The sequence below is a fragment of the Polypterus senegalus genome, chromosome 2, assembly GCF_016835505.1.
Source record: "Polypterus senegalus isolate Bchr_013 chromosome 2, ASM1683550v1, whole genome shotgun sequence".
NCBI lineage: Eukaryota > Metazoa > Chordata > Cladistia > Polypteriformes > Polypteridae > Polypterus > Polypterus senegalus.
The window spans coordinates 289,424,233-289,443,225 of NC_053155.1; the positions used below are offsets into that span (position 1 = coordinate 289,424,233).

Consider the following 18,993-nt stretch of genomic DNA (forward strand, 5'->3'; position numbering starts at 1 on the left):
GTATTCATTCTAAATGATTAGGGTTCAATGCACATGCCTTGTTGAAATGCAATTTCTCTACTGACATTCTAGCCAAAGGATAGTTAACCTGAAGGTTTCCTGAAACGACACTCTAAATTACTGGCCCTACATCCCTGAACACATTCATATTACAGCAGTAAGAAGAGAGCAATGCAAGAATGGAAGGTGAAACTCATCAATCACAGGCAGGCTGATGAAATCCACACAAATTAGTCACAACTGAATTGTACTTGTCAGAGCCAGGGCAGCATTGAAACCAAAAACAAAAGAGAATTTACCATTTATAAATTCTGCACTTTATTATCTGATTTCCAATGTTTTATGTTTATGGCTTTATCCCAGGTGTATCTTAAATAGAATTGAATATTATAGCTCTAACATCTTCACTATCCTTTTCTTTATTAGCATTAATGTGGCAGGGGGGAATTGATACCAAGAAAAAAATAAAACAAATGCATTAGCATTTCTGAAAGAGTGAGCTGCTTTTCTACTGTGCTTCAGAGGGCCTTACATAACAACACCTTCTTTTCTATAATCTCACATATTCTTTTTTTCATGATGAGTGTCTACGGCCAGTCTCCCCTGATATACAAACTCATCTGAACTCTGCTGTAAGGCAACATTTCATTCTTTTATGAAAACTGACACAAACTATACAATCTTTTTCTTAAACCTCCTTCATATTGTTTAATATTAAATTATAACAGAGCCGAGGGATACATCCGTTATACAGTATACTCTACACAATGACATTGTGGCTGCCTACTGAAGAACATCAGTTATGACCTTTTAGACTAAAGCAGTGGTCTTTTAGCTCATATAATTTGCTTGCTTTTCTGAGGGTTGTTCATTATGAATGGAGTACAAGGGGTAGCCAACCTCTGACAGGCATGATATAATATTGTTGAGCATTACGTCCAGTTTTGTCATAAGCCACCACTTCTGCTTAGCAAGTACAACTGCAAGACCAGCAACTTATAGCCCTGAAAGTTATGAGTCCAGGTAGTTTTACTTATGAACTTGAGTTTCTAATCTCTTAAGTTCCTTATGATTTTAATCATACCTATTTTACTCTTTTCTTGCTTAACCTCCTAACTAATATTCCCATATTGCGTTTACTTATTTGGCTGACACCTTTATCCACGGCAATTATGATACAATTGGTTAGATTTCTGCTGGTGATCCAATTGGGCCACAGGCAGGTGAAGTGACTTGCTCACGGTCACACGGTGTCAGTAGCAGGACTTGAACCCACAACCTCTGAGACTGAAGTCCAAAGCTTTAACCACTGCACCACTGCTGCTGTTTTGGATCAGTATGAGACATTCATTTTTTTTGCCTACAATTTGAATATCTGTTTTATTCTTATCTTCCAATGCATATATTACTGATGCTTGTTGACAAGCATTTTTTATATTTTTAAATTAGGGGGTTTTGCCCCCTGCTTGCTTCGCTCACCAACCCCCCCAGCCTGTGCTACGCACCAGCCACTTCGCATCTCTGCCGCTCGCGTGTGTGGATTTCAATTTCACCAAACAACAAATCTTTTAATTCTCATGGATACGCCTCTTCATTGGGAAGAAACACTACTTTTCACTGATGGCAACACGAATTAGACGATCTACAAGTCTCCGAATTAAAGTTTAAATTCGAACAATATATTCAATTTTTTTTCGCTGTTCTATTATTTTACTGAGTAATAATTTCCATTTGTTTGCGCTAAAGCGATCTTTACTATCATTTTTTTAGAAACTTTTGAATTTTAGTACTTTCATTATCTCTAACCTGCTCTGTATGTGTATCGCACCAACGTTTTTGAATTTTTTTGCAACATTCTATTTTGTCTTCTACTCTTTGTCTTTTGTTTTCAGACCCGGGCGTAGTTAAATCTTTTGGCTCAAAGTTTCGTCTCGTGGGACGTGAAAGTATCTTTCTGAAAAAGTCACATCTCATCCCAGGATTTTTTTATTATAATAAAGAGACATATCTGTTTTGTTTTCCTTCTCTACTTTTTGTTCATTAAAAAATCAAGAGTCAAGGATAAGAATTATAGCTTAAAGTGAGCTGCTGAGGCAATTATGAATGAAACATTTCAGAACCTGCCATTCTAAAACCTGCTGAATTCGATCCAGGGTCACAGAGTGCTAGGGCCTTCCCCGTTAGCATCAGAAACAAGGCAGGAGTGAACCATGGACCATGCATCAGTCAAGGGCATGGCTCATTCAGAAAGATTCCGACCCCTTCACTTTCTGCTCACTTTATCGTGCTGTAGTTTTAACTTTAAATTGGTAAAAGTTGCATTTTTGCCCAAAAATCAACACTCAATGTCTCACAATGACAAAGTGAAAAGATGTTTTAGAAAGGTTTGCAGATTTGTTAAAAATGAAAACTGAAATCTCTCATCGAAGTACATTAAGTATCGAGACCCTTTGCTGTGGTTCTCCAAATTGTGGTCAGGTGCATCCTGTTTGCTTTAATTCTCCTTGAGATTTGTCTAGAACTTGACTGGAGTCCACCTGTGGCAAATTGAATTGGTTGGATATCATTTAGCAAGGCACAACTATCGATATAAGATCCCCCATTCACATTGCATACCACGGCAAAAACCAAGTCATGAAGACCAAGGAACTCTCTTTAGTACTTTCATTATCTCTAACCTGCTCTGCATGTGTATCGCAGACATCCATGATCAAACTGTGGTGAGGCTCAGGGTAAGGAGATTAAACCATTTCTAAAGCTTTGAGTGTTCCCAGGAGTACAGGGGCCTCAATGATTGTGGAACGGAAGATGTTTCGGACCACCAGATCTCTTTCTAGTCTGAGTAACTGGACAAGAAGGGCCTTGGTCTGAGAAATGACCAAGAACCCAATGGTCACTCTGATCTTCTGAGAAGAGAGAACCCTGTCAGAAGGATGGCCATCTCAGAAGCACTCTATCAAGCAGGTGTTTATGGTAAAGTGACTTGATGGAAGACACACTTGCGTAAAAGGCATATGGCAGTTTAATAAACTCTGAGAGCAGAAGGATAAACATTCTCTTGTCTGATGAGAGACAAATTAACTGTTTGGGCAGAACTCCAAGCATCATGTCTAGCAAACACCAGACACTTGCCTAACACCATCCCAACGGTGAAACATGACTGTGACAGCATCATGTTATGATTCTCAATGGCAGGGACGGGGGTCTGGTCAGAACTGAGGAAAGGATGAATGCAGCCAGATACAAAGAAGTACTTGAAGAAAACCATCTCCAGAGTGCACTCAACCTCACACCTTTCAGGATGACAATGTCCCAAAATCAAGACAACACTGGAGTGGAGTCTTTGAGTGGCCCAGCCAAAGCCTAGACTTAAACCCCATAGAACATAAGTGTGGTGAGACCTGAAGATGGCAGTTAACAGTCGCTTCCCATCCAGTGTAACAGAGCTTGAAAGAATCTGCCAGGAAAAATGGGACAAACTGCCCAAATTGAGGTGGGAAAGGCTTGAAGAGACTTGCCTCCAAGATAACTAATTGCTTCTAAATGGTCTTCAGCAAAGTCCTGAATTAAAGGTCCATATACTTGTATAAAAGGCAGATTACAGTATTTGATTTTTAATAAATCTGCAAACCTTTCTGTAGACATATAACACAATAAAATGATGCAGAAAGTGAACAGGTCAGAACACATTATGAATCCACCGGACATACACTTACTCCACTCACTCATACAGGGCCAGTCTGGGATTATCAATTAACCCAACTTTTTGAAATTTAAGGAGAAGACTTAAAAGAAAAGCCCAGAAAACACAGCTGAGGATGTGCTGGAGGGCAGCATTCAAAGCAGGATACCTGAAACCGGAGGCAATAGTGCCACCCCAATAATATACAATTTCAAAATTACATTTCCGTAAGCTTTACGCAAAATCCTTTTTCAGTTGCTAGGACCAGCAAGCAAACTGACATTTACAGAATTGAAGGTAATAGTTTTGGTGAGATGGTTTCACAACTAAAACATCTATTTTTTATATATTTTTAAGCCTATGCTGTGGATCATTCATCTCTGACTGGGAGACCAGGAACACACACAAGACTGCCAGGTAGACACTTATTTTGCATTTCAAAGATATCTGTTCTAGTGACATTTTTCTCTATTACTTGACTATATCTGTATAGTCATAGCACTGATATTCACTAAAGGATGTTTCTTATTCAGAATATTATTACATTTTGTTCTAAATTAACATTTCATTTCTTGTGTTAACTGTCATTGATGAAATACATGTCAAACCCATGGCATGAAAAGTAGAACGGAAACAAATATTTACTTTGGCTTTGGCATTGTTTTAATGTAAGTTAATATTGTTGAAAAATGAGGGAGGTTTGTATTAATGTGTAGTTATTCTATTTTGAACATTTATGTTTGATTTTGCGGTGGGCTGGTGCCCTGCCCGGGGTTTGTTTCCTGCCTTGCGCCCTGTGTTGGCTAGGATTGGCTCCAGCAGACCCCCGTGACCCTGTAGTTAGGATATAGCGGGTTGGATAATGGATGGATGGATGTTTGATTTGCAAACTTTCTTTTGGGACGTGAAAAATACTGGTTGTCTGTGGTCGATGTCATCGAAGGCTGCTGCCAATTCAATTGTGTGCCACTGCATGTGTTTAGGTAATGCAAGGAGCTCACTGTGATAACACTAGCAAGACAAGGCTCTGGTAGGATTCATTATTCCATATTCATGCTGAGTATATAATATCCGTCAGGTTAACTGCAAGAATAATGTAAGTTCCTCATGAAATCTGTGAATTCTATACTTACTTAATATTTAGGTAGCCTTTTTGCAGCCTCACTCCTTTGGAACAGAAAGATGCTGCTCTTTGGCGGACTTAAGGATTAGCAGTTGTTTGATCAGTTTAAAGATATGGAAATAATCATTGTTGCAACATTTTCATTTTTTGATGCTTACAGCCACATTTTGTTTCTATAGCTTTGTACCTCGTGTTTTGTACCTCTGTTTACATTTTTTCTTGTTAATGCATTGTTTAATATTTCTAGTCATGCATTGGAGTTTGCAGGTTTTTCCTGCTTTTGTGAGTTTCCTCTGTGTATTTTCAAATGTTTCCCACAGCATAGCACAGTATAGCCAAGCACAAATAAGCACAGTATTAAAAGCAGCACACATCAATGCATTTTCTTCTTCTCTCTGTCTCTGTTCTTCCACCTCCACTCCTCCTCCAACAAGCTTTGTCCCTCTTCCTCCCAACTCTGGCTCCTGGAGCAGTGGCAGCAGGCTTCTTTTATCCTGCATCCGGGAGAACTTCAGGTGGCCCATTAGCGTGGTCCGGAAATACTTCTGAGGAAGGTGGAAACTCAATAAGGTAGGGCCCTAAAACACCCCCTGGTAGCACCCACGGAATTCGACAGTGCTGTGCCGAACTCCAACTCCCATGAAGCCCTGTGGGAATCCAAGGCACTGCTGCAACCCATCTAGCACTCCAGGGGAGATAACACCCTGTGTATGTTCTCTCCCCAGGTCCTTCCATTAAGAAGCCGTAACAGCCGGGCAAGGGCACCGGCCATCCACCACACCAGATAGTTTTCTGGCTCGGTTTACATGAACAGTATGGCAGCCTATGAAATTGCTGGGAAATGCAATATATTATACAAGGTCTTGATCTGAGAAATTTCCATGCAAACAATCTTAAAATACTTTTGAAGTGGGTTTTGTTAACATATCAATACAACATCTGACTGCAGTTGTACAAGTACTACAAACCAGACAAGAAAGATCTACAGCAGAGGAGATAAAAGATTGATAATAAAAGGTGACACAGTTTAATGCATTGAAATTTTTCAGTGGTGGCTGTGAGGAGTGCTAGGTAAGGATAACACTAAAGATGGGATCATCCATATACTGAGAATTATTGAAGGTATTCCTCTTGCTTAACTTTCATTTTTTCTAATTTGAAACAGTTTGGGATATTGTAACCCCAATGCAATTTATGAGTAGATGGAGTCTTCCAGTGTCTGGTGAGTAGTACAGAGCAGCTGAGCAAACTTCAAGCTGTGGTTTTTCATACCCTTTACCTGAGCAATTAGTGGATAAGGATGTAATATAGACCCAAACCTGATTTTTATGTTTTATTCATAAAGGTGACCACAACTTTATCAGCAAATTACAGGAATAACCGACATGCATGAAAGGAACTTGAGTCCGCCTGCAACCCCGCAATAGCAGAAGAGAGTTTGGAAAATGAATGCTACAAATAAAGAGTGTAATGTTAAAAAAAACACATTCACATTATGATTAAAAGCTTAAATTATTAGCATGAATAGACAGATGAACGATTCCAGTAATAATCTCAGGGGTCTGCTAATTGAGCAAAATGACTTTCTTAAAATAATGAGCAAAGATGCATTTCCTCATATAAATTTAGAATATTATACTGTGTATATGTTGTATACTGTGTTATATGTATATAACTAGCAAAATACCTGCGCTTCGCAGCGGAGAAGTAGTGTGTTAAAGAAGTTATGAAAAATAAAAGGAAAAATTTTAAAAATAACGTAACATGATTGTTAATGTAATTGTTTTGTCATTGATATGAGTGTTGTTCTCATATCTATATAAATATATATCTATATATATATATCTATATATATATATCTATCTATATCTATATATATATATATATATATAGCAAAGTACCCGCGCTTGGCAGCGGAGAAGTAAAAAGAAAAGGAAACATTGTAATAATAACGTAACATGATTGACAATGTAATTGTTTTGTCATTGTCATGAGTGTTACTGGCATATATACAGGATATATATATATATATATATATATATATATATAACTGCTCAAAAAAATTAAAGGAACACTTTGAAAACACATCAGATCTCAATGGGAAAAAGAAATCCTCCTGGATATCTATATACTGATATAGACTGGGTAATGTGTTAGGAACGAAAGGATGCCACATCGTTTGATGGAAATGAAAATGATCAACCTACAGAGCCCTGAATTCAAAGACGCCCAAAAATCAGAGTGAAAAATTATGTGGCAGGCTAGTCCATTTTGCCAAAATTTAATTGCAGCAACTCAAAATTGTACGCAGCACTTTGTATGGCCCCTGTGTTCTTGTATACATGCCTGACAACATCGGTGCATGCTTCTAATGAGATGACAGATGGTGTTGTGGGGGATCTCCTCCCAGATCTGGACCAGGGCATCACTGAGCTCCTGGATAGTCTGAGGTGCAACCTGGTGGCATTGGATGGACCAAAACATAATGTCCCAGAGGTGTTCTATTGGATTTAGGTCAGGAAAGTGTGGTGGCCAGTCAATGGTATCAATTCCTTCATCCTCCAGTAACTGCCTGCCTACTCTCACCACATGAGGCCAGGAATTGTCGTGCACCAGGAGACACTGTACCAGCATAGGGTCTGACAATGGGTCCAAGGATTTCATCCTGATACCTAATGCAGCCAAGGTGCCTTTGTCAAGCCTGTAGCGGTCTGTGTGACCCTCCATGGATATGCCTCTCCAGACAATCATTAACCCACCACCAAACTGCTCTTGCTGAATGATGTTACAGGCAGCATAATGTTCTCCATGGCTTCTCCAGACCCTTTCACTTCTGTCACGTGCTCAGGGTGAACCTGCTCTCATCTGTAAAAAGTACAGGGCACCAGTGGTGCATCTGCCAATTCTGGTATTCTACGGCGAATGCCAATCGAGCTGCATGCTGCTGGGCAGTGAGCTCTAGGCCCATTAGAGGACATGGTGCCCTTGGGTCACCCTCATGAAGTCTTTCTGGTTGTTTGGTCAGAGACATTCACACCAGTGGCCTGATGGAGGTCATTTTGTAGGGCTCTGGCAGTGCTCATCCTGTTCCTCCTTGCCCAAAGGAGCAGATACTGGTCCTGCTGATGGGTTATGGACCTTCTATGGCCCTCTCCAGCTCTCCTAGAGTAACTGCTTGTCTCCTAGAATCTCCTCCATGCCCTTGAGACTGTGCAGGGAGACACAGCAAACCTTCTGGCAATGACACGTATTGATGTGCCATCCTGGAGAAGTTGGACTACCTGTGCAACCTCTGTAGGGTCCAGGTATCGCCTCATGCTACCAGTAGTGACACTGACTGTAGCCAAATGCAAAACTAGTGAAGAAACAGTCAGAAAAGATGAGGAGGGAAAAATGTCAGTGGCCTCCACCTGTTAAGCCATTCCTGTTTTGGGGGTCATCTCATTGTTGCCCCTCTAGTGCATCTGTTGTTAATTTCAGTAACACCACAGCAGCTGAAACTGATTAACAACCCCCTCTGCTACTTAACTGACCAGATTAATATCCCATAAGTTTCATTGACTTTATGCTATACTCTGATTAAAAAGTAAAAGTCAGTGTCGGTATACATAAAGTCAAAACTTTTTTCTGAATATATAAAGTCATCGCTGGAATATATAAAGTGAAAACTTGAATATATAAAGTCAGCGTCAGAATATATAAAGCGCTGACTTTATATATTCCAGCGCTTACTTTATATATTCAGAAATATTCCAACGCCGTCTTTATATACTCAGGTTTTGACTTTATATGTTTGGGAATGACTTTATATATACAAATTTTGACTTTATATATTCCAGTGCTGACTTTATATATTCAAGTTTTGACTTTATTTATTCCGACACTGACTTTATATAATGAAGGTTTGACTTTATATATTCGGGAATGACTTTATATATAAAACTTTTGACTTTATATAGTTAAATTTAGTCATCATTGCATAACTTTTTCTTTACCATAGAAATTTAAAGACTAAATTCAACTTCCATTCCTAACAAAGATATTTCTGGCCACTAAATAGAACCTACTTATTTCCAAATTCGAGCTATTCAGCCGTCGCCTGCCTGCCTGAATAAGTCACCCTTGCTTCGCTCTTACTTTTTTACCGTTCATTTAATCAAGGCTAGTGGCGGAAAAATTATAAAATGGAAGGAGGATTACACTGAGTATGGCTTTACCAAAACAATTATTAATGGCGAATCGATTATTCATAAAGCTTCAATTGGTGATCTGTTTTTCTGTGTTAACCTCATATTTTTTCATACTTTTTCTCAAACCAAGGGGGTGCGAGGGTAAAATGGTCTCTACATTCCCTTCCTTGCTTCACCACGGGATTCACGTCTCCCTGCAGATAACTACAGCCTTTTTATTTAATCCACGGCTTCTCCGCTGTTTTATTATTCATTTATTACGATTATAGTTATTGTGTAGGTATTTTAGACTTACTTTACATTGTTCAGGTACCCATTTCCTTTATCGTTCCAACCATACCCCCATTAACATGTCTATCAAGGTGATCACCATCGATCAAAGAACTGTGACTTACCGAGTGGTTTCCATGCCCGGAGATGGCACCTGCCTTTTCCATTCTCTTTGTTACATATTGCACGGCCATATCAGGCTCACTCTTGATATCTGGAGGAACATTGTGTCTTATGTATTGAATGACTGGGACAGGTTCAAGGTGTGGACTGATGATGGTACAGGAGATAATTATACTACACAGGAGTACTATAAGAGTGAAATGCTTAAGCCCTTCACCTATGGTTCTGCATGTGAGTTGATGGCTGCCGCTGAATTGTTCGGTTGTCGCTTTCAAGTGTACCGAAATGGCCAAATATTTTACACCTTTGGACAACCGCCGATGCCTCTTAAACATCTTAGATTCACAGGTGACAATTTCAGTAGTGGACACTTTGATGTTTATGAATGGTTAAACTCTAAAAAGCTGGATGTGATTTTATCGATGAAACCGGTTGTGTGCTTACAATGTTTGACAGATGCCAAATGTCACTTCAACACAAGTCCTACAAATACTGTCGTAATTGAAACAAACCATGAAACTCAAACCGATTATGACAGCAGCAATCCAAGCTGTGAGATTTGAGACAAGATTGCTGTTCACATGGCCAACTGTACGTTACATGCTTAAGAGTAAGCTCAGAGCACAGCTTGGTCATATTGCAACCGGAGGGCAATATGGTATACAAAGAGATCCTTAACAAATAATTATTGGTATATTTTCCCTCAGTTTAAAAAGGTTTAATTTTCTTCTTAATAAAAATTTTAAGGCAGTACTTTGCCGCTGCGAAGCACGGGTATTTTGCTAGTATGATATAATTAACAGAAACCATGAAAAATCTTGAACAGAATATTGCTACAAAAACATTTGAAAATGACAAGTGTCCAAAAACGTTTCAGATTGCTCTTTCAATTATTACAGTCATTTTCTTATTTTTGTAACATCTGGTATTTCAGGTCAGAAAGATAATATGCAAGTCGACTGCCCAAATTATCTCTTCCTCAGAGTGAGTTGCGTAAATATCTTGATTAAAACAGAACACTTTATTCAGTGGAAGCAGGGTCTCAATCATTCATAATACATTAAAACAAATATAAAATAACAGTTTAAGTCATGAGCAAACAGAACTTTCATAGGCTATTAGACAAAGGCACATGCAATGTAGCATATAATTGTATGTAAACAAAATCCAATACTAAATATATCACATTCACCAGTTGTGTTTCATAAAGAATAATATAGAAAAAAGACATTCTGTTTTTCAAATTCAGATTGTAGGACTATCAAGAAATAAAAAATATAAAATAAATTGTAGAGCATTATAAAAATATATAAACTTTAAAATGTAGTGGGATAAGGTTCCAGAATAGACAGTGCAAACTTACCAAGATATGGACAGTAGTCATGCACACAGTATTTGATTTTTAATAAGTTTTCAGACCTTTCTGAAAATGTATTTTCATTTTCTCATTTTTTGGTTACTGAGATATAGATTGATGGACAAAAATGACATTTGTGTCCATTTAAAATTAAATCTACAACTCAATAAATTGTGAAGAATGTGAAGGCATCTGAATACTTTTTGAATCCACTGTACGAGTATGAAAACCCTTCACTGGAAAATAGTAACTGGAAAGTAGTGTTCTAGCATACATCAACTTTGGGTTTCTTTTCTCCCAAGCTGTCAGTCATGAAGTCCTAAACTTCACTGAGACCACCTGGGATTGCAGTGTCTCATTTTTATACATCCACCTGGCTCAATGCTTTTGCAAGAAGTTCTTGTAATCTTCACCCCTACAACCTCGATTACAATGCAGCGCAGCTTCACTACTCTGTCAGCCATTTCAGTAAAGGATGTTTATAGAGATGGCACGTTCAGTCTCACCAATGTAAAAACTATGACAAGGATACAAATAATACGTACACAACTCCCATTGTGTTAAAATCAGAGCAGTCTCATTATTTCATTTCAATTGCTTTAATAATGACAGTATCTTCCTTGTGAATTTCAATAAAGCAATATTGGTATAGCTGGTACAGGGCCGCACAATTAAATTTAAAAAAATAAAGACTTCCAGGAAGAAAGTTTAATAAAATGTAGATATATTTGGAATTTTCTTTGAACTTAGTTATTGCACTTTAAATATTTAATTTTTGTGTGAGAGTATGACACTGTAAGTTTGGCCAGTTAAAATTAAAAACCTGGTTAAAATATTTGTAGGTTATTTATTTATTGAATTGAATGGACATTTCATGTGAAGTAATGTAAAACTACTGCTACTTGGATTTTTTTTTTTTGAGTGGGCACCACAGAAATGGACAGTTTATCATTTCATATGCTATTTATTTTCATTAATGTGCATGGTAATATTAAAGACATACATTGAATTATGTTTTATCAGGTCAATTTATTATTTTCTGTGTTTCACATATTATGATTTACACTTTATAATATGTCACTATAATTTAATCAATTATGTGTGTCTGTCCTAATGTTTGTAAGTATCCAAAACCTACAATTTCGATGATTAATAAAAAAAATGAAATGCCTGAACATGAGAACAGGATTCAAAAAATTAAGAAAAACCCTAAAACTGCAAATTCTAATTTAATTCAGAAAAAAAAATAATATATCAAGGTTGTGAGAAATGCCACGTCATCTACAGAACCAGAATCGGAAAGGGAGAGGACATTTTCATTGCACGTATACCTGTGTTTTCTAATGAACTCCCTTTTCGAATACAAGCAACTTCAATTTCCAGTACGTCTTGTGTTTGCGTTTCATTTATAGACATCACAAATGCAACTTAAATTTACTGGAGTTTACCACAAAAAACAATGCTGTTTACATGGCCAGATATACGTCGCCTGGTCCAGAGTAGTATCAGGAAAGAATTTATACGTTCTTGCTCCTGATAGCAAAACGAAAAACATTTCATAAAGCAATGTAAATAATTCGTAACAACTATAATCCATTATCTTTTTATATAATACGCTACTGTTTCCATTTGTCTGTCCAGGATTTTAAATCACTTGTAGCTCTCAAATCGTTTGACCTATTGACCTGAAATTCGGTACACATATACTACATAAACACTACTGCCTGCTTTCGAGGTGTTGATTTTTATTACTCTTTTTATTTTATTTTATCGTAGAATCAACTCTCGGCAGCGGGCAGCAGGGCAGCTGTGGTGGGGCACATGCAAACATTAGTTGCCTTGTGGATTGGTTGGCTTCACTCTTCATAGAGAATTAATGTTCTGACATCACATTCTGCATACCTAGAAATGAAAGCTCATATGAAACTGTGTAATTTATTGAATCAATAAACTGATTTTTTGTGACTGTTTGCTTGAGTAATTTTCATAGTTGCAGTGCCTACAACAGTAAGTTGCAAATAAGATCAGACAAGGCTGATGCTGGAGACAGAAGGAAAGCACTCAAAAGCTGATTTTTCCTTCATTCACATATAGTAGAGTAGCTCTGAGCAGAATGACGCAAGTCCAGTTCCCTACCAGGCAAACCCATCTTGATACATCAGTTATTTGTCTGATACTCTATGAGTTTCTTGTACCAATTCAGCCACACCCTTCACAGCAAGAACTTAATTGTAAAGGAAAAATCAATCTAATCAACCTGTAAGTCTTTTAGTTAAGACATTGGAATATCTAAAGAAAACAAGAAGAAATGTGAAAACTCACTGCAGATAGTAACTGAGTCCGGGAACAAATTCAGGTCCATGGAATTGTGTGGGAATAGTGCTGAGCACCTCACCATACTTACTTTTGCTTACTGAAAGGTGACACACAAACTCCATCAGCAACTCAGAATGTAGAATTATAGTGTAAAACAGGAAAGACAAACGACAACCAATTACAGTTTCAAGACAGAGAAGTATACATGCAATCCAGCCAACATAGATTTAATGGACAATGTCCCTATGCTAATATGTTTGTTGGAGAGGACAGTCATACTTAAAGGCTTCATTATGCAGTCTGATGGCTGTGTGAGAAAAGACCCCAATTAATGATTCTTACCACACCGTACTGAAATGAACCATTTGATAAAAATGCCCCAGGGCAATGCATCATGGTTAGTATGGGCACAATTAGTCCTGAAGGACTCTTTTCTGCCACTATCTCACAGAAGTCCTGAGTTGGCATCGTCATGCAGCTGGTCCACCCTGCATCTCCTATTCTGGACTGACTTGAGCAGGTGCTATTATAACAGCGAACCACAATTTAGAACAGCACACCGGCCACTGTGTGGTGGTAGAATATCTCCAGCAGCCTGTCACACAACATTAAAGCACCAAAAACAAGAGCCTGCTCTGGCTTTTTTTGTCTGTTCACCCAATCCAGTCTACTGTTCTGATGAACCCCAGGTATTTATAAGTCTGGATCACCTCCAATTCCTCCCCATGATAGTCATGAATATTTGACACTCCACAGCACACATCTGTCAACTCTTGTGCCATAGTAATGTTCAGTTCCATGTGGTTCTCCCTACACCCCACAGATAAGTTCTCCATCGCCTTTCCATACTCCTCCTCACCCACTGTGCTGAAGCAACCAACCATTCAGAATCATTTGAAAACTTCTCTAGATGACATAAATTGGAGTGCTTCCTTACAAAGTCAAGAGAAAGGGAAAAGAACAGTCCCTAAGATGGAGTCTCACTCAGTTTACAGCCTCTATTCCACTATGAAAAATGTCTATTGATTTTGCTTGCTGCTAGCACATAATTTATACTTAAGACAAATTGCCTGATTGGTTGAGTGCTTGACATTAAAAGACAGTCCTTTAGTAATAATAATAATAATAATAATAATAATAATAATCATAAAGTTCATTTATATAGAGCTTTTCTCACTACTCAATGAGCTTTACATATGCAGAGGTGTGATGATGCGGGTTCTACTCCATGCTCCCGCTTCTCTTCAGGAAGACTCTCAAACCCAACACTGTTGGTATTGTAACCGGATGAGCTGGACAATGAGGACTCTAAACGAAGTAAGGGCAAGGTGTAAAGTACAAACAGTGCTTTTATTACAAACAAAAGTAAAACACTGATCAACTAAATAGTGCAGTACATCAAAGTCATGAAATAAATAATCCATAAAGCCAGGGTGAAATGTGGAGGTTTAAAATATTCCAATAAAACCGAGGTTAAAATACCTCCAGGAGCATTAAAAATCTTTCATTGCCAGGTGCTTCCCTCTTCAAACTGACGCCTCTCTAGCTTATTCTTCATAGGCCTTGCAGCAGACACTCAGACATCCATTATACCTGGCCCATGTCCCCAACGCTTAATCCACGGCGTTCGGCAGGGAGCTGCCAGACCCTGCTCCCACTCCCACTGCTGCCCATCCAGGCTCCTTCCGGCGAATGCACGACATCCTCCCACCGCTGCCTATCCAGGCTCCACCCGGTGAGAAGACATCCCAGAGGGCATTGATCACTCCTGCTCCAGGCTGCTCAGCAGGATTGATCCACATGCTTTCTGCTGAGACACCATGCCCGTCCGCCTGCTTCTTCCTTCAATTCCTGTCTTCCTTCTGTCCATTAACCTCCGCTTAATGTGTCTTTCTATTCTCTTCTCCCCTTTTGCACTCACGCTCCTACTATTTATAATGGGGTCGTGGCACAGGTGCAGTGATGAGCAACTCCCGGCATCAATTACGGACAGGGGCGATCCCACAACTGTGCACTTTAGTGCAGAAACACCCAAGCCCATATTGCGCCCGGGAACCACTCTGGCAACACTACCATGCCACCTCTTTAAGCCACGAGTGTGCCAATTATTTATTTAAAAACTGGCCTTTCCTTCTGAGCTGTGGACCCGCTATATCACAAGAGGATAACCATTTCAACCACCTACAATGTGTAGGACCCACCTGGATGATATGACAGTAACCATTACTGCGCCAGTACGCTCACCACACATTAACCATTAGGTGGTGAAGGGGTGAGAGAGACAGTTAGCCAGTAAGAGACAGTGGATGATTATGGGGCCAGAGAGGACAAGGCTGTGATGATGTATAATTTACCCAGGACATCAGGATAAGCCCTACTCTTTTTGAAGGATGCCCAGGGATCTTCAATGACCACAGTGAGTCAGGACCTTGGTTTCATGTCCCAGTTAAAGGATGGTGACATATTTACAGCACAGGGTCCCCGTCACTGCACTGGAGCATTGGGACCCCCTCACCAACGCCTCTTCCAGCAGCAACCCAAGCTTTTCCTAGATGGCTTCCCATACAAGTACTGGCCGGGTCCCAGCATTCAGGTGGTTGACCTGTTTTTGAGTTGATGGGTGACAGTGTTTATTAAACTGGACTATATCATCACATAATTGGCTAAAATTGGTTAATAATTAAACACTAAGTTGTTCTTGAAACTTTTGCTTTTGAACAGAAAGTTCTCCATACACGTTTGTGGTGCATAGCAACTTCTTCTTTGCTCAAGGGTCCTCCTTTTTCCCCTACTTTAGTTCTTAACATTGAACGAATCTGAGAAGCTCTGATGATCACTAACATTGGCAAGGGATCCCACATGATAGACAATTCAGTTCAGTCTGTCTGATAAAGCACTGTTCATTACAAACAGAGTCTAAATGCTTGCACAAATATGCAACTATAAACCAATGACTGCAATTTACTAAACTTTATATTAACATACATAAACATTAAAACTACATTAAATACAGTGCAAAACAGATCAGTTTTTTATTATATTAGAATAATTTAACACTAAAGTTAATTTTAATTGAGCTATGATGAGTTGACAACGCAAGAGTTGGGGAGAAACTGACTGGCATTTGATTCTGCAATATCAGAAAGTGTAAAAAGAAGAGACGGACAAACACCAAATTAAGCAGACTCAAAAGCGCTTCAAGGTTTCCTTTTACTTTACAAATGTTGAACTTTAGTCGGCTATTATTTTTTATTCCTTACGTGTGTGTACCACTTTTTACACTTTGGTGTTCTTAGCATCATCCTCGATCAGGTGGGATCCAACAACAGGACCCGTCACCAGAATTGAACCATTTAGTAGTTTAAAGGATGACTAAATTTACAGTAAGTGTAGTGCTGTCTGTTTTCTTTAGATACAAATCATTATGTCAGTACCTTGAAAAAGTGTTACTTTATAGAAATGTCCATCAGAAGAGAGAGGAATAGGCCTCTCTAATACTGAACATTACATGTTAAGCCCTAGGGTGCTGAGGTTTATTTTCTTCTGACCTCAGATGACCATTGGTAGAAAGTTAAGTGAACAGCATTAAATGTGATGCTTCAGTGGGCGCCGTGTAGACTTCTCTGCAGAGACAGAGCTAGACCTGTTGTTAGGAAAAACATTTTCTACACATATAGTCTAAGCTTGTTTGTATTTCATTTAAAACTGCCCAGGCCTCATCTGTTGGCCATCTGTTTTAAAATGATGTGTGATTAAAAATGTCACAAAGACATTAAGAATACATTTTTTATATTAATTTTCTCTTTCAAAAGCTTTAATTGCAGTAGATATTATTCATTTAATACATTAACTTGAAGTAAGAAATAAGAACCACAGGATGAAGACCATTATGCAGTGGGTGAGTATTGAATATAAATGTTTGTTAACTCAGACACTGGACCATGACAGGCTTTAAAAACAGATTCTGCTCCAAATTACTCTCAAATGCTCACTCTGCAGTGTAGTTTTACTCAATAACTTTGTCACCATGCAAGGGTGAAATCACTGAAGTGCTGCCAAACTGGCTAAAGACAAATGAGGGTTCTTCACATTTCGGCACTATAACCCTGTCTGTTCTTTCCTGCATCTCAAACGCAGGTCCTCGGTACTGAAAGCAAGTTTCTGTCCATCCATTTTCATGTCCTACTTCTGAACAGGCTATTGGAATACCGGAGCTTTTTATTGTTTAAATAAGGCACAGAATAGTGTCATAGCATTTAAGGTCACACACACAAAAGATGTGTGAAGGATTGAAATACAAGATATTAAGTTCAGTTCAGGGCTGCAGTGGACCTATCAACTTTAAAGGGGGAAAACAAAAGAGTTTTCAGAAAAAATAAATGTTGTTGCAGGTATGGAGGGACCCGACCTTAGAGCCATTTTCCTACTGACATTAAGAAGCACATGGATTCAGGCTAAGCCTGCTTCCTGTCTTATTTTTACTACTCATTGTACATAGAAATTAAGTACCTTCATTTCATTTTCACAGTTCATTTGCTTCCTACTCCATATGTGTAGCTCATGCTAACAGGCAGTCCTTCAGTCAGGTCATGGTTGGTAAGTGTTAAATTGCATAAATTTTGTTTAGAATTTTCTACTTCCTTTTTGGAAACATTTTGTTGAGTTGATTACTTAGTTATAGTGGTTTGTTGGAATCCTGAATCCATTCCTGTCATTCATTTTTTTGTTTTGTCTTCATTTTTATAGTTGATCATTTTTTGCATTTCCTTCCACACCATTTTGTTTATTTTGACCACTGCTGTTTCATGGTATTGTTGTCTTAACTTTGCTAAAAAGACTGCGAAGTATGAACACATGACATCACCGGATGAACGGTATAAAGTTCAGAGTTTGATGGTTGCTTCAGTTATTATTTTCCCGGCCTTAGAACGTTTTTCTGCATTTCTTTAAACTACCAATTTGGATTTTGTTTTGGCTTAATGAAAGATCGTCTGATTTTCTTGTTTTGATCTCGCCGTGTTTAAGGACTTACGCTTGATCTGCTGATCATCATTTCAAATCTTTTCTGGCATGTGGCACCATTTTAAACACTCACTTTTGTTATTTGGATCAGTTTTGTGCACTACTCACTTATTGAAGTTTATGCTGTTAAAGTTTCAGTACACCCTGGGAATTTCAGTCAATAAGAAGAATGTAAGCAGGAGAATAATAAACTGTTGGAAAAAACAGCTGTCAATGAAAAGGAATATTAAGGAAAATATTTATATCAATGGCATAAAAAAATCACTGCAGTAATATTATTCATCTTCCTTATTAGTAAATATTTAAATAGCCATCATTTGATATATATATTAAGATTGATTGGCAGATTAACTAGTATGAGAAAAATCATTACAGACAGATCTCAAAAAACCTGAGACATATATTTCCCCTCATTGCTCAACTTCATTTCCACTTTTTTCTAATAAAAATCTCTTTCTCCTGTTGTTGGCCCCATTGTGTCTTATGCCCTTCAGACATGGAGAAGTACTGAGAAACTGATGGGTCCTCTGCCGAGATGGTACCTCTATGCTCGTTTTATTTTCACAATTCTGCCCTAGATACCAGAAGGTGTCCGTTGTCCTCCTCCACTTGGTGTCAGTCTGATATATCTGTGCTAATAGATAAATTTAATAAGTCAGCGCTAGAAGCACTCCTTTTTCTTTGATCTAAGCATCCTATCCCTTCCACTCCCTACTTCTTCTATTTGCATCAGGGCTCTGTGCTCTGAACATGTGGAGTCACCTTGTCTTCAACCTCTTTCAAATCATACTCTATTCTCAATGGCTTCAAGTCAAAAAAGGCAAGACTACAAGGGGATATTATAGTAAAGGGGGACTTTAACTGTCCAAACATTTTAGAAGTAATCAGTTACTGTTTTTAACACAGCATG

At 38.5% G+C, this 18,993-nt stretch overlaps 1 protein-coding gene across 1 annotated transcript in view; it reads left to right on the plus strand.

Annotated features, from left to right (window-relative positions):
* LOC120523981 (relaxin receptor 2-like) overlaps positions 1–18,993 on the plus strand; it is a 345,306-nt gene that overhangs the window by 83,694 nt on the left and 242,619 nt on the right. The window contains exon 2 of the mRNA XM_039745737.1: positions 4,040–4,099. Within this exon, the coding sequence (XP_039601671.1) occupies positions 4,040–4,099 (60 nt within the window). The remainder of the gene's footprint in view (positions 1–4,039; positions 4,100–18,993) is intronic.